At 37.3% G+C, this 17,654-nt stretch overlaps 1 protein-coding gene across 3 annotated transcripts in view; it reads right to left on the reverse strand.

Moving 5' to 3' along the window:
* LPHN2 (latrophilin 2) overlaps positions 1 to 17,654 on the reverse strand; it is a 228,861-nt gene that overhangs the window by 87,382 nt on the left and 123,825 nt on the right. For all 3 annotated transcript variants that reach the window (XM_006831011.1, XM_006831013.1, XM_006831012.1), the window contains exon 3: positions 1,386 to 1,599. In XM_006831011.1, the coding sequence (XP_006831074.1) occupies positions 1,386 to 1,599 (214 nt within the window). The remainder of the gene's footprint in view (positions 1 to 1,385; positions 1,600 to 17,654) is intronic.

A 17,654-nucleotide genomic window follows, 5' to 3' on the forward strand; every position in this document is an offset into this window, starting at 1 on the left:
TGTTCCCATGTTCTGTTCGAACTAACCCACAAAAAACATTTTTATACTAGTTTAACCATAATTATAGCTGACATTATGGTTAAACTAGTAAAACATTATTATACTATGGTTAAACTAGTAAAACATTATTATACTAGTTTAACCATAATTATAGCTGACATCACCTGAAGTATCCTAAACAGGTTGTTGTTGGTAAGTGCTGTTGAGTCTGGTCCAAGGAATGGCTGGTGGGTTTGAAAGCCAACCCTACAGTTAAGGAAGTCCAGTGCTTCTCTTACATTCCCACACCAGGACTCCATCATCTTCTACATGAAAACACAAGGTGAGTCTGAACCACCAACTTTTTGGTAAGTAATTAAGTGCTTAAATGTTATGCCACCATGCTCTTTTGAATTATTTTAAGATGTTCCATTAACATCATTTTAGCATTCATAATGAAGTTTTCAATACATTATCATATTAAATATTCAAAATAAACCAGGGCATGGATGATACTGTCCACCTGTTAATAAACTGGAGTTCAATCTTATTGAGGCAACTAAAGAAAAATTTTACAACCAGCTCTCTAAGTCTTTTAGAGAAACTACAACAGCTTCCTGGACATCCAAACAGTATAGTCAAATCCTAACTTGTCTTAAACTTGAATCCTCTTCACTGTGTACAAAAATTTACTGAAGTCCAAATTTTTAAAGAAAACACACTTTACCCTCTTGCTTTTTCTTTTACAGTCATTTTCAGGGAAATAAAAGGAAAGGAATGGTTTCAATTATAAAGTGGAGCACCTAAATCTTAGACACACTATAAAGGGTAGGTATAAGTTGGAACCAACTTGACAGCACTTTAAAACAGCAGCAACCCAATCTAAGTACTTGAAGAATTACCCATTTACTATTCATAAATACATTTTTTTCCACTTGTCTTAATAGATATTGATGATTCCCAATTAAAAATACTTTTTTAACAAGGGGTGTCATTAACATCGAATAAAGCAAAATCTGCTGAGAGGTCTAATCTGAAAAAAAAAAAAAAAAAAGGATTTTATCTACAGTATCTTAATATAAACAAGGAACTCTGCACTTAGTTACGTATGCGTTCTTGAGGATGTTGTTTTATTTTGTTTTATATTTTAAAAGAGTTAAAGAAGAATTATTGACATAGATATGGACATTTAAAGATTCTTGATATTACAGAAAATATTTATAATTCTGAAGCTCTAAAAAACAAAATATTTGTTTTCAATATTAGTAACTTCATAAATAGAAAGAAATCAATATTAGGAAGTAAAACTTTCCAATCAGTAACAGTCTACCAAGACATGGACTGTATCCATCCACTTTGGAATTAATATTATAATCATTTTACTAATATGGATGTGAAATACTTACCTTTGAGTCATAATTTTAAAGGCATCTGGGAGGTAGCAGTCTGTATTCTCCATCTGAAATGGGTCAGCATCACAGATCTTGTCATCTGTCCGACCATAATTTGCACTCTCAATCATAATGACATCACTGCCAGGACATCGCAGATCTATAGAATAACCTTCGCAGGATAATTCTCGCCTAACTAACCCAAATGGTAAAGCAGCTCTGCTGAAACCTTTACAAAAAAAAAAAAAAGGAAAAACAAACATTCATTTATGAAGTAAGTTATTTTAAAAATGAATTTTCAAATACATAAATATTCAACTGAAGGGCTGTCATAAAGTATTTTTTTAATTATTCAAACATCTTAAATTTACTTTTAACAAAATATTTTCCAAGTAACCTATTACAATCAGAAATTAAGTAGTCCTTCTTGAGAAACTCCAAAGAAAAATGACATATGTAAGCTAAGGATTCATAAATACTGACAAGTTTTACAAAGCTACCAAGTGATAACTAATCACGGGACAATTTTCATTTGTGCAAAATGGAGTAAAACTTTTGCAATACTAGTACATGGACCTTACTTTTTCATTTACTTGTATACGTTAACTATTGTCACCAGCATTATCTTAAAAACGTTTTCGCCATAGCAGTTTATTCCAAAAATAATAGCAAGATACTTATGGCAGGATAACATATTCCAATTTATATGTACTTTACTTCTGGGTGGCACAAATGGTTAAGCACTCAAGTAACAGCCAAAATGATACTGGTTCAAACTCACCCAAAGTTCTCTCAAAAGAAAGACTTGATGAACAAGCTTTTAAAAGGGCATACCCTTGGAAACCCTATGTTGTTATTGTTAAGTGCCATCAAGTCCATTCCAACTCAAAGTAACACTATATAATGTTTCTGAGGAGCAACTGGTAAGCTTCTCAATATAGCACATTAACCCACAGTGCCTAGGTAGCAGTTCTATACTGCAACACGTGAGGATCACCATGATTCAAAATCAACTGAATAGTAACTATTGTTTTCACTTCTTTCCTTTTTTGGGGGGATCAGTAGTAGGTGGATAGAATTAGAGATTTATTTAAATCCAACATCACAGTGGGCATTCAACGGGGCAAGCACTACTACAATCCAACTAACTGAATGACCCAAAGTGGGCAAAAATTCTCTAAAATTCAGTTTTGTCATCTGTTAAACAGAAATGGAACATACGTAACATTTTTTTTTATCAATTTGACTCTAAAATGATGTATATAAAAGCATCTAATAAATGTGCTGTTATTGTTATGTGGTGTAGATTCTCACTTGTGTTGTTGCTATTAGGTGCAATTGAGTCAGTTTTGACACATGCCAGAACTGCCCCATGGATTTCCTAGGCTGTGATCTTTATAGGACCCAAGCCTTTTCTCCTGTGAAGTCGCTGCTTGATTTGAAGCACCAACTTTTCAGCAAGCAGCTGAGCATTTAACCACTATACCACACCAAGCCCTATTTAATAAAACTCACTCCATATATTTAGTTATGTCTGATGTATCAGAGTATAGACCAACATCATTTATGGGTATTTTTAAAAAGACAGTAAACAGAAAATGAGACTTTTAAACTTCAACCACAGTTTTCCCAGGAATTCCATAAAATAATAACAAAACATAGGACAAATGATAGAAGCAGGGAAATCTCAAAAACCACTTAGAACAACTATGTGTGAGAAGTACACTCATGAAGTACTGTTATGCTATCTATGAATAAGCTATTGCATCAAAAACTCCTGTGCCATCCAAATTTTTTATTTAGTTCTCTAACCTCTATCTATGGACTCCTGGTGTGGCACTGTAGGATCAGCACTGGACTGAGGACCACAAGGCTAGCAGTTCAAACCCACCAGTTACTCCTCAGAAACCCTATACAAGGTCGCTAAGAGTCAGAACCGCCTCAATACAATAGCATTTAACGCCACGTCTATCTATAAAGAGTCCTAGTGACATACTGAGTTAATTGTTGGATTTCTAACTGCAAGGTCAGAAGTGTGAATTTGCCAGGTACTCTACAGAAGAAAGATGTGGCTTTCTAATCCTGGAAGTTGCTATGAATCAGTCAACCTGACAGAACACAACAGCAACTTCTAGCTATACCATGCTTACTTATCTGACCCTGCTTATCTCTAGTCTTTTAATTACTCTGCATTGTACAGATTATCTCGTATATCCCCTTTTACAGTGGAAGCCAACATTCTGAAGTATTTTACTCTGAGTTGTAAACCTCCAAGTTAAAGAGCTGGGTCACTGTGTCCAGGTCAATCCAATGCACAGATCTGTTCTCTTTATCTTTACTGCACAATGCACTCACTAATTCAATGAGATAGAAAGTCACCTGGATAAATCTGCATCTTCTTTCTAAGGTGCAAATACTACTTCAAGAAGGTTATTGGGCCACACATTGCTATGATTTAGAAAATCAGCATTTCTCTAACTTAGTTGAAATTTCAGTACTATTGAGAAAACTGATACTAGAATGACGAGAAAATAAGAAAACAGAAATTTTGGAATATGAAAATCTTCAAAGGATTACCCCAACCTTGGCAGGTTTTCACTAGAATGGTTTGCGGAATTATGAGAGTACTAGAAATATATATATGGAAATACTGGTGTGGCAATGTAGGACAAGTACTGGATTGCTAGCTGCAAGGTCAGTGGTTCAAATCTACCAGCCACTTCACAGAACTCCTATACAGGGTTGCTATGAGTCAGAACCTATTCAACAGCACTTAGCAACAACAACAAAGTATCAGAAGCGAGATACTCTTTCAATGGATAATGAATACACACAAGAAGGTGGGAAAATGTCAAGACAGGCCAATTCTTCAAAATAAAATTTTCATCAAAAAGTTCACAAATAAGGACTTACTATGTTATCTTCCTTATACCCCAATTGAAATGATCCAGCTTAAACCAACATGGTATTTTTGTTTTAACTTCTTAAGGCTTCAGAAGCTAGTTACTTAAACTATTTCTGTGGTGATGGCTGAATTGAAATTCAACCAAACAACCAGAAAATTTGTTTTCTCATGAGGAACACTACCTATTTTAAAGTCAGAGATTACTTACAATTATAATTCTCTTGTGCAATACAGTAAATCACATTAATACTGATACTAAGACTAACACAATTAAGACTATTAGTACATATTTTTAGGAACCAGGCTTGGAACCATAATTTATCATTTTTTACATGTTGTAAAAAATATTATGCTCTCGGCCCTTGCTTCAAAGATGACAAACAAAAGGAGAAACAAAGGTCATGGGGAAAAAAGGGGTGTGGCCATGAGCAACCCATTCACTGCAGGAACTGCACCAGCTGTGTGCCCAAAGACAAGGCCATTAAGAAGTTTGTAATTGGAAATGCTGTAGAGGCCACAGCCCATCAGGGATATTTCCCAAACAAGTGTCATCAACACAAATGTGTTTCCCAAGCTATATGTGAATTACATTATTGTGTGACCTATAACATTCACAGTAAGGTAGTCAGGAACCATTCTCGTGAAGCACAAAGGATATAACAATCCCACCCTGATTTAGACCTGAAGGGGCTGCCCTGGGACCACCACCCAAGCCAATGTAAAGATTTGGGTCCTTAAAGGCTGAAAAAAAAACTCACTAGCAAGAAAATAAAATGAAAATTATACTTTAAAAATTGAATAAATTATGAGGCACTGTGTAGTTACATTCATTGTTTGTTTGCAACTTTATGATTCTATTTAAATTATCCTCTGCTTCAGAAAATTAAGTTACAGTTAAGTGTTTGTTGTTTTGAATTTTCACAAGAGTATTTCTTTGTCTTAATCATCCAGAAAAAAAGAAAGAAAACGAAATGGAAAAGTAGAGCTAGACAAGAAACATTCCCACCCCCTCCACACACAGAGTGGATGGAGATGGGCAACTTGGTCATTGGATACTCAAATGGGGAGGGGTGGGGCTACAAAGGCAAGAAGTGACTGGCTTACAAGCTTTCAAGAGGGAACCTAGTGCTAGGGAGCATGGAGGAAGGCAGAATCTCCAGTGGGTACTATTCAATCTGTCTGGGCAAAGCTGATGAAAGGAAATACAGATGGGTAACTCGTGATACTGTAGTGAATAATGCTTATCAGGACAGATTATAAGGGTTGGAAATGCAAAGGTACACGTTTTGTAACAAGGAAGGGAGTGATTAATTCTCCAGTCTAGGAGCGGAGGTCTCTGAGACCATCAATGGTGAAGAACCGAAAGTGGGACCCTACCCAGAGAAACAAAGATGCCTGAGATGGAGACAGAGAAGAAAACGTGGAGTGATGAAGCAGCTGGGGACTTTGGATCCAGAGAGGAAAAGGGACTGTGGGCCAAAAACTGGGGAGGGGGGAGTGGAGGGGTATAGGGGGCGGGTATCTAGGATATACCCTTTGGTTGGTTGGTGGATAATGCATGAAGTGGATTGGAACCATGGCAATGAGATGATATACGATGGAATGAATGTAAAACTAAAGTTCTCTCGTGTAAACTATCATATAATTCACAATAAAACATTAAAAAAAAAGTAGAGCTAGAAATAACATTTTAATAGTACAGTAGACTTCCAACACAGAACGTTTGAGAAAAAAGATCATGATACTTATGCTTTCATTGAACAGAAGTCACAGAGCTCTTAATAGTAACTACTGTTTTACTGAATACTTACAATTTTGTTTTCAATCATTTGTTCTGTTTTCTAAACTGTTGCTCCCTCAACTATAGTTCTATTAAAGTTTATACATGTATTTTCCATGGCACTTATTATAAGAGGTCTTTATAAAATTCATAGAATACTAGGCATGATAAACCTACGTCTGAATTTAAAAAAAAAAAAAAGAACTTGCTCAAAAATAAACTCATGTCAATTTGTTATGTAACATGTCTGAACAGGAACTAGTTTGAGGTACTATGTAAGGTAAAACATTAGTCTGAAAACAGTCCCTGTCAGAACAAGATGAATTTGTCAGAACAAGATGAATTCTGCTAAAACTGAAGCAAGATCAAACATCAAATTTGCGCTGAAAATTGGGTAGAAGAATAGTGATATTATTGTTGCTTTACAAAAAGTTTGTGTGCAATGCCCCAAAGAAATCAGCAGTTTACAAATGGATAACTGGTGTGAAGATGGGTAGAAACAATGCTGAAGATGAAAACCATCAACATCAATTTGTGAGGAAACAAATTTTGTTCATGCCCTAATAGCAGAAACAATAGTCAACACCACTGATATTTCTATTGGTTCAGCTTATAAAATTCTGACTGAAAAATCTAAGTCAAACAAATTTTCTGCTCCATGGGTACCAAATGTTGCAAATCAGTTACAGACAAGAACAAAGCTTGCAATGTAAATTTGAAACAAGTGGGATCAATATCTTGAACATGGCTTTACCAGTATGATCCTAAAGCCAAAAGCACAATCAAAACAATGACTACTAAGGAGGTGTGTGGTTGTTGTTGGGCCATCAAGTCGGTTCTGACTCAGAACAAACCTGAACAGAGTTTCCAAGGAGCAGCTAGTGAGTCTGAACTGCCAACTTTGTGGTTCAAATTGCTCTTGTGGTCCAGGGCTTATACTTAAGTGCCACACCAGATTTCCAGTGGTCTAATCAAACAAAAAGTAGACTGGTCAAGAGCAAACGTCATGGCAACAGTCTTTCAGGATGCTCAAGGCATTGAAGCGAATTGGCAAAGAACAAAGTACCAGGAATTGATGGAAGAAAAATTGAAATCTTTCAAGGAAGTGAGGCAACACAGGAGGCACTCATTCATCTATCTATGCCAAGAAATTTGGAAGACAACTATCTGGCCGACCAATTGTAAGAGATCTGTATTTGTGCCCGTTCCAAAGAGAGGTGACCCAACGGAATGCGGAAATCATCGGACAGTATCTTTAATATCCCAAACAAGTAAAGTTTTACTTAAGGTAATACAGAAACAGCTGCAAGCATACACTGACAGAGAACTTCCAGAAGTTTAAGCCAAATTCAGAAGAGGCCGTGGAAAGAGGGATATCATATCTGATGTCTGATGGATCTTGGCTGAAAGCAGAGAATATAAAAAAGATGTTTACCTGTACTTATTGACTACACACAGGCTTTTTTGATTGTGTGGATCATGACAAGCTACAGACAACATTGCGAAGTATGAGTATTCCTTGACACTTTACTGTGCTCATGAGGAATCTGTACCTGGACCAAGAAGTAGTTGTTCAAATGGAACATGGGAATACTGAATGGTTTAAAATTAAGAAAGGTGTGCGACAGGGTTGTTTTCTCTCTCCATACTTATTCAGCCTGTATTCTGAGCTAATACTCCGAGAAGCTGAATTCTATGAAGAAAAACATGGCATCAGGATTGGAGGAAGACTCATTAACAACTTGTGATATGCAGATGATACAACCTTGGTTGCTGAAAGTGAAGAGGACTTATAATATTTACTGATGAAGATCAAAGAGCACAGCCTTCAGTAAGGATTGCATCTCAATGTCAAGAAAACAAAAATCCTCACCACTGGACCAATAAACAACATTTTTATCAATGGAGAAAAGATTGAAGTTGTCAAGGACTTCATTTTTCTTGGATCAACTATCAACACTCATGGAAGCAGCAGTCAAGAAATCAAACGATGTATTGCATTAGGCAAATCTGCTGCACATGACCTTTTTAAAGTATTGAAGAGCAAAGATTTCAGCTTGAGGACAGTGAATAAGGAAGACCATAGAAGAATTGATGCTTTTGAGTTCTGGTGTTGGAGGAGAGTATTGAAAGTTCCATTGGTTGTCAAAAGAACCAACAGATCTGTGTTGGAAGAAGTGCAGCCAGAGTGCTCTTTGGAGGCCAGGATGGCCAAACTTTGTCTCTCATACTTCAGTCATATTGTCAGGAGGAACCAGTTGCTGGAGAAGGGTATCATGTTTGGTAAGGTGGAGGGTCAGAGAAAAAGAGGAAGACCCCAAGTGAGACAGATTGGCAAAGTGGCAGCATCAATGGGCTCAAGAGTGGCAAACAATTGTGAGGCTGGCCCAGGATCAGGCAGTGTTTCGCTCTGTTGTGCATAGGGTCACTATGAGTCCATACCAACTCAATGGCACCTAACAACAACAACAAGGCATTTTGCTTGTTGCTTTCTGGAGGGCCAAAAACAGTAACACATGTGATTACTATGAGAGTATTTTGAAAAAGTTAGCCAAAGCTTTACCAGGAAAGCTTCACTAGCGAGCCCTTCTCTGCTAATTCCTCTCATCAAACAAGGGCATTTTGCAAGAGTTTCAATGGGAAATCATTAAGCATCTACCTTACAGATCTGCTTTGTCTCATTCTGATGTCTTCTTGTTTCTTAATCTTACAAAATTCTTTAAACGGTACCCCCATTTTTCTTCCGTTAATAATGTAAAACAGGATGTACTGGCATGGTTAAATTGTCAGTACCCTCAGTTCGTTAGGGATGAACTAAATAGCTGGGATCATCACTTGTGATTAGAAACACTGAGAGTGAATAGCACAGCTCCCACAATAATGTAGTTCACGTACAGCTTGGGAAGCACGTTTGTGTTGAAAACACTCAAAAGTATCTTGATCTTGATGGAGCTCATGTTGTGAAATAATGCTTCTATTTTGTATTTTTATCTTTTAATTCTACTTTTCAACAAACTTTTTAAAGTTCTCTAATATTTCAAAATGGTAATGTGTATAATCATTTGTATCATCTATTATCCTTGCTAGGTGGTTATGATAAGGTTCTTAGCTATAACCCCAATGTCTAATATTGTACTACATACATATGCCATTAAGTATATGGAATCCAATTCCTGAATTAGACCTGGAAACCCTATACAGGGTTTACTATGAATCAGAATTGATTTGATGGCAGTATTTTATATATATAAGAGGGTGGCACTACAGGATACGCACTGGACTGCTAAAAACAAGGTCAGCAGTTCAACCCACCAACCACTCTGGACTTTTATAGAGATTTACAACCATGGAAATTCTATACAGTGTTGCTATGAGTCACAGCCTACCCTATGGCAAATGGTTTTGGGTTATTGCTACAAAATCATGGAAACCAGAAACCTTTATATCACAATGTAAAGTTACTGTTTCTTGACATAACCTCCATCTAGGTTTACGCAATGACAGATGAGTGACTATGCATGAGCTATAAATTGAACTTGGGTCTCCTATGTGGAACACAAGAATTGTACATGTACATGTACCTCACTCACATGAAGCTGGGACATCTGTATTTGGGGAGAAAAATGTTAATTTATTAGGATGTGTCAACAATTTCTCTAAGACATTTTTTCAAATAGTTAATTGAGATTACTTATCCATTGTAATTGTCATCAGAATTTCTCTTAATTCCCTAATATAGTTTTACTTTGATCTTTGAATGCACTTACAATAGTATTGTTGAAATCATTATATGCTAAATCTAACACTACAGAGGTAGTTTCCAAAGACTGTTTTTTTCTTGAGTATGAGTCATACTTTCTCCTTTCTTTGCACATCTTGCAATCTTATTATTGTTGAAAGCGGAGCATTTTAAATAATATACTGCTGTTGTTAAGTGCTGTTGAGTCAGGTCCAACTCATAGGCACATGGTATACGGTTTCTGAGGCTATTAATCTTTGTGAGAGCAGAAAACTTCATCTTTCTCCCTCAGAATGGCTCCTGAGCTCGAACCACTGACCGTGCGGTTCACAGACCAGTGCTTATCACACAGAGTCACTTCATTCCCCAACTGGAGGCCAGGATGGCCAAACTTTGTCTCTCATACTTCAGACATATTGTCAGGAGGGAACAGTCACTGGAGAAGCGTATCATGTTTGGTAAGTTGGAGGGTCAGATAAAAAGAGGAAGACTCCTAGTGAGATGGATTGGCAGAGTGGCAGCATCAATCGGCTTAAGCATGACAAAAATTGTTAAGGTTGGCACAGGACCGGGCAGTGTTTCATTCTGTTGTGCATACAGTCGCTACAAGTTGGTACTGACTTGAAGGCATCTAACAAAAACAGCAACTCTGAATACAAATTATTTGTACCCCTGAGGTTTGTTGCAGTTGCAGTATTTCCTTCTTAGTTGACTTGAGTGGACTTTTTTTCTGCAGAACCTGTCTCCCTCCCCCGTCTGTGGTATATGTTCTTACTCAGTTTTTTCCTTTTATTTCTACTCTTTATTTTTCAGCTTGGCTTCCTAAGTGTCACCCTATTTCTGCATAGCTTGGTGGAAAGCCAATGATAGATAGAGCAAATATTTTTCACAAAAACTTCAAGCTCATTATAAGATCTGCATCCTTAGCTGATCAATTTGTGTGTGCTTGACTCTGTGTGCAAGTGTGTGTTGGATAGCATGCTCAGGTAGTTTTCAAGTTCACTTTGGAAATTTCAATTTCTTCTACCTCCCTCCAGGGTTCCTCTGCACATGTGTGTACCTTCAAAATGAATTGAGAATGCAGGGAGACTTAGGGGACACTGAATTTCTGTTAAGGGTGATGGGAAATTTTGGTAATGGATCATGGCAATGATTGGACAACTCAATACACGTAACTGAAAGTTTTATCATGTTGATAAACAGAAATGACACTGAATTGTACCAGTTAAGAATGCTGAAAGGGAAACTATTTACTATGTGTATATTTACCACACACACAAATGCTTGGAGAACTTATAGCTATTTCATTTCCAACAACAATGTATTATTGTTGTTGTTAAATGCTGTTGGCATCAATTCCAGCTCACAGTCACACTGAAGCTGTTAATCAGCATTTGTCTGTTACACTGGTACTGGCCCTCTGATCTTTCATTAACCAGGACCACAACTGCAGACTAGTAGAGCTATGTATGACTTTACCCCAGTGGTTGCTACAGTGTTTACTACGTTTTCTGACAACGCTACTACACATGGACATTCACCTTCCATCAAACTTATCTCCTCGCTGTCTGCAAAGCTGCTGGTTTTCACTTTTCAGCTTTGCTTTGGTGAAACTACCACAATGTCAGAGCTAAGGAGTGGGAGGTGGCAGATGTGAGACAGCCCAGGATAACGATTCAAACTTCTACTATATACATCAAAAGTTCTAGCAGCTTTTCCTGAACAAAAGCTTCTCAATTTGTTATTTGCCTTTGGTCAGTTTTGGAGCCCCTAAAATGGTTGTTCCTCGGAAACCCTATACAGGGTTGAGCTGGAACCAAGTTCACAGCACTTAACAACAACAAAATGGTCATTGTTGACAATTTACCCAGTATTATACTAGTTTTAGGAGGAGAGGGATTAGCCACCATTTGTACTCTGCCATCTCTGGATGTATCTCTGAGAACTTTAAAAATAAGTATTAACTACTTAAGAGGGTCTTCAAATAAATAGTTAATGGAAAATAGAATAAAAAGAAAATGGAATTTTTGAAGTCTCTGTAAAACTGAAAAACAAATCATATGATAGGTAATATTATCACCAATTAATACAGGGGTAATTGAGGAATAAAAAGAATAACTAAATTGTCCACATTAATACATCCAGTAAAAGTGCTTTGCTGTTAAGTGCTGTTGAGTAGATTCCGACCCACAGCAACCCTGTATAGGGTTTCAAAGGAGCTGCTGGTGAGCTTGAACCACCAACCCTGCAGTTCAAACAACCTTGCAGTCTGATGCATTTAAGCCCCAGCAATTTAGCTCCTAGGTTTACATTCTTACAAGTCACTTTGTTGTTGGTGTTAGGTGCCATTTAGTCGGTTCTGATTCATAGCGACACTATGCATTATAAAACGAAACACTGCCCAGTTCAGTATCATCTTCACAATTGCTGTAATATGAGTCCACTGCTACTGCTACTAAAGGTTACTTTATTACCTTCCAAAGGATGATGACAATCAGCAGCAGGCATGCAGCCTACCTACTGGTGTAGTGCTGTAGGATGAGCACTGGACTTTGAACCACAGGCCGGCAGGCAGTTCAAACCAGCGTCTCCTCATAAACCCTGAACAGGGTCGCAATGAGTGGGAATTGAGTCAACGTCACTTAGCAACACTGTGGAGAATTTATCTATAATGTACTGCGTACTGCTACTCTTGGTGGAAAAAAGAGAGGCATTAAGGCAGCAGTTTGTCTGGTGGTCAAGTATTCAATAAGATTGCTCAGTTAAGGTAGTCAGCACAAAGAAATCCCCAAATTAAGTCCTTTTAACCACACTATTACTATGACATTTATTTTAAGCTGTATATTCTATTTCTAGTTCAACAAAAGGAAAAAAAAAAAAAGCATTCCAACAAGCAAAGTGTAACCCAATCTATCTTGCAACCCTGACAGTTGAAGAAAGAACTAGTGGGAGGCCCTGTGAACAAGAAGGGGGAAAAAAAAAAAAAAAAATCAATATCGCAGCTTTGTGCTGTGCAAATGTGAATACTGCCAAATAGCGGTGCTTAGAGTAAAATGAACTGTTTTGCTCCATTTTCTCCTTTCTGAACAAATGATTTTGAAAAGACAGCCATCCCCCTTCCCCAAGCTGTAAAATGTCAAGCAATAACTCTCTGCGCTTAAGGCTAGTGACTGGAATAAATACCTCCCAGGCAACAGGTGCAGTGACTTAGGACTGAAATCATTCACATGCAGAGGATAGCTCCTAATAAACAGATGCTCTACTACTGGATGGGAATCTGTAAGATAAGAATTGGAATTCTATCATTGGATTTTTCATCATTTATGAGCACTTTTACACGAAAATATGTTGTTCAGACAATAAACGATAAGCTTGCTTACAAGCTTATACTTCAGGCACTTAATCAGGAGCATTCTGCTTTTCTAGCATTGCCCCAGCTCATAATGCTCTTTCTACATTTATTTAAAACCATATATTCCTATGAAAGTCTTCTAATTAAACTATTCAACTTTCATAGTACAATTTTACTTAATTACTTTGAACTAAACCCTGTCATGGATGCTACTTATGCTGTCTGAGGGTCACAGTCAGCACCATGCCTCAGTGATTATCAGGGACCTCAATGGTGCTGAGGTTGTGACTTCAAGCTCCACCAAAACATTAACTTGGACCACAGTGTATTTATTAGCAGTGCTGGCATACAAAGTCTCTGATTTATTCATGTTTACATATGCTAATGATATTTCTTCCTATAATAGAAATGAAAAAAAAATTAATGAGAAGGGGATATGATTTCAACCATGCTTATGAACTTCCTGAAAGTAAAACTTTTCCATTTCATCATTTACTTATAAAAAATTTACATGAAAGAGAATAAGTACTAAGAGTAAGCCTAAAAAAAATTAATACACTATTAAAATTTCAACTTTTTCATTTAATTGCTACATATTCAAGGGTTTAACAAACTATAATTTTAAAAATCAAGGATATATAATAAAACCATTGTTTAGCAAAATGTAGCAAGTTAAAATCTATTGTGTAAATTTGTAGACTGACATTTTTATTGCAGTTATTCCTTAAATTCAATTTAACAAATAACTAACCTAACAAATCTGAAAGCATCTAATATCTTTTGTGCTCACTAACATGCAATTCTTGTGACCTGTTAGCATTATATGAGCATACACTATGGATATTGTTAAGTGCCGTCGAGACGTTTTGACTCATAGCAACCCTGTATACTGGAGAAGGATTTCCAAGGAGGGGCTGCTAAACTTCAACTGCCGACCTTGCGGTTCAACCCATCTTGCAGTCCAGCACATTAACCCAGGGCACTTGTTTTCATGCTATCAATAAAGAAAATAAATAAGTAAAATGTTGTCTTCCAGCATAAACATACTGGCCTCGAAAACATAGCAATTTGTTTTTAAGTAAAGTTGGTTAGCATGAAACACTAAACACATTCTTAAAAAAACCAGATCTAGAGACAGTGTTCAAACAAATTAAAGATAGTGCATCTACATATACTTGGTAAAGTGGTTTTGTTGTTAGGGGCCATCAAGTCTGTCTGTACCGACTCATAGCGACCTTATGCACAACAGAATGAAACAATTCCCGGTCCCGGGCCAACCTCACATTTCTTGCCATGCTTGAGCCCATTGATGCTGCCACTTTGCCAATTCATCTCACTGGGGGTCTTCCTCATTTTCTCTGACCCTTCACCTTACCAAACATGATATCCTTCTCCAGGGACTGGCCCCTCCTGACAATAAGTCTGAAGTATGAGAGACGAAGTTTGGCCAGGATGGCCTCCAAGGAGCACTCTGGCTGTACTTCTTCCAACATAGATCTGTTTGTTGTTCTGGCAAGGGTCAGCAAAAAAGTGAAGATCCTTAACTAGATGGATTGACACCTTAACAGCAACAGTGGGCAGGTGTTTTATACTTTTGTGCAAAGGGTCACTATGCGTCAGAACTGACTAGACAGCACCTAACAGCAACATGAGGTCCTGGTGTGGACTGCAAGGTCAGTGGTTCAAGCTCAACAGTTGCTCCTCAGAAACCCTATACAGGGTTGCTGTGGGTCAGAACCAACTCCACAGCACTTAACAACCACAACAGCAACACAGCTACAAAAAAAAAAAAAATTAATTTGGCTTTTTTGTTGTTTTAATTTAGGTTTTTTATATTTTTGATATTTTTTTTTACATTGTAAACCACTTCAAACAAAAACTTTTTCAAAGAAAGCTACAGCTTAATTGTATCTTTAAAATATATCAAGTAAAATGAATATATAGACAGAAAATGCACCACTTTAAATGGAAACACATTAATGCTAATAACCAATGAAATGATGAAAAACAAATATAAGGGCGAGAAAAGTTCGTATTTTGGGATTCACTAATTTTCAGTCACTTCATATGCATATGAAGTTGCACAATGAAACCAGAACAATCAATGCGTTTGAGTTTTGAATATTCAAAGTTCCAGGGATTGCCAGAAGAACAAACAAATCAGTCTTAGAAAAAGCACAGTCAGAATGCTCCTTAGAAGCCAGAATGGCAAAACCTAGTCAAACTTTGGAAATGTTGTCAGAAAAGACCAATCCCTAGAAAAGGGCGTCATGCTTGGTAAAGTTGAAGATCATCGAAAAAGAGGGAGATTCTCAAGGAGACTGACACCGTGGTAGTAACAATGGAATTAAATATATCAGCAATTCTAAGGATGACTCAGCACCAGGCATTGTTTCATTCTGTTGTGCATATAGGGTTGCTATGAATCAGAAACGATTTGACAGCACTTAACAACAACAAAGGATCATACAGTTCTGGACAATTTGAACACTCTAAAGAAAAGCGTATATTTAGAGTACCATCAACTGTCTAAACATTAATACTTTAAAAAAACAAAAACCAGTCTCATATTTAAAGGACAGTATGCACTAGTTCTCTTCCAAACATTTTGGGATTAAATTTCTTATCAAAATGAAATCTTGTTAAGAAAAAAATAAGAAATTGCCCACTATTGTGTGACAACTCACAAGTGCCATTAAAATAGAGCAATTTAAAAGTTGTAAAATAGTGTTCAATAAAACTAAAAAGAACTTCGATAAGTTTACCTATTAAAAACAAGATATGCCACAGAAAAATGCTCTTAATATTCTAAGCATGCAGCTTTAATGTCTGCATAGTTCATAAATACAGAGTAATCTGGATCTATGTTTTTAATTGAGCTTCAACTTTACCCTGTTACTCAGTGCTGTATCATAGCCAATATACCCACCCATCTGTCAGTAGAGAATTTTGTTTCCATGACACTAGGCAAGTTTCAATGGAGTTTAGACATTAACATAGTGTAGGAAAGGCCAGGCCATCTACATACAAAAATTGTCAATGAAAATCCTATGGATCATGATGATCTGATCTACAACCAATCATGGAGATAGTACAAGACTCAGCAGCATTCTGTTTTGCACATAGGGCAGCCGGCCATGAGTAGGTCTCATTAAGCTCAGGATCTATATTTAAACTGTTCCCTTCACACAGGGGTAGTCTTCTTTTAGGCATCAATTACCCTTCAAAACTCAGCTTATGGGGAAAGAAGAATTTCAGCTTAGGTCTGGGCTATCTGTTTGCTTTCTTCCAACAAACCCTTGTTGAGCACCTGGTTAAGCACTCAACACTGTTCTATGAACTTAAGATACAACAGTGAACAAAAATTTTTGGATAATGATCTCTGTCCTTGGGCAACTTACATAGAAGCCATACTCCTTGAGGAAAGATAACTATTTTGTTTATCATTATTATCTTTGGGCCTACAACAGTGTAAGTATATGGTGCTTTGTTTTTAAAGGCATTGTTGTTGTTAAGTGCCGTCAAGTCGATTCTGACACATAGAGACCCTGTATAAGGTTTCAAAAAGGAGCTCTGGTAGCGTAGTGGTTACAATCGGGCTGCAAACCTTAAGGTCAGCAGTTTGAAACTACCAGCTGTTCCGTGGGAGAAAGATGAAGCCTTCTGCTCCCGTAAAGATTTACAGCCTCGGAAACCCTGTACCGGGTCACTGTGAGTCAGAACTGACTCCACGGCACCTAACAACCACCACCACCACCAAACTTTGAAGGAGCCCTGGTATAGCATAGAGATTATGAGTTGGGCTGCTAATATCAAGGTCAGCAGTTCGAATCTATGAGTAGCTCTGCAAGAGAAAGATGAGTCTTTTTGCTCCTGTACAGACTAGCCTCATAAACCCTACGTGGGAGGGGTCACTAGGAATTGGCAGAGACTCCACGGCAAACAACCATCACCACCACCATTAGACTCTGAACTCCTTAGCAAATGGTAGAGAATGGTTGTGGTGATGTAGGATAAGCACTGGACTGCTAACTGCAAACTGCAAGATTGGAGGTTCAAACCCACCAGCTGCTTCCTCAGAACCCCTATAGAGTGTCACTACGAGTAGGAACAGACACGATAGCACTTAACAACATATCCTTGATTTTCAAAACAATATCTACCATACAATTGTTGTTGTTGTGTGCCATGGAGTCAGTTCCGACTCATAGCGACCCTGTTACAGGGTTTCCGAGGCTATAAATCTTTACAGGAGCAGAATGTCTCATCTTTCTCCCGCAGAACAGCTGGTAGTTTCAGTAAACACTGAATAAATGCTTTCTCAATTTTATACTTTAATAATTACTATGTACCAAAGTGTAAAGTCTACTCAAGATCTTGCATTTAACTTTGTATCAGTTTCAAAGTTTCTATTTTAAGTACTAAGCTGTGCATATTATCAGTAGAAATTTATGAAAAATTCATGTCAATAGACAAATCTGTAAGCACAACAAAAATGGTGTCTTCAC

The sequence above is a fragment of the Chrysochloris asiatica genome, unplaced genomic scaffold, assembly GCF_000296735.1.
Source record: "Chrysochloris asiatica unplaced genomic scaffold, ChrAsi1.0 scaffold00002, whole genome shotgun sequence".
NCBI lineage: Eukaryota > Metazoa > Chordata > Mammalia > Afrosoricida > Chrysochloridae > Chrysochloris > Chrysochloris asiatica.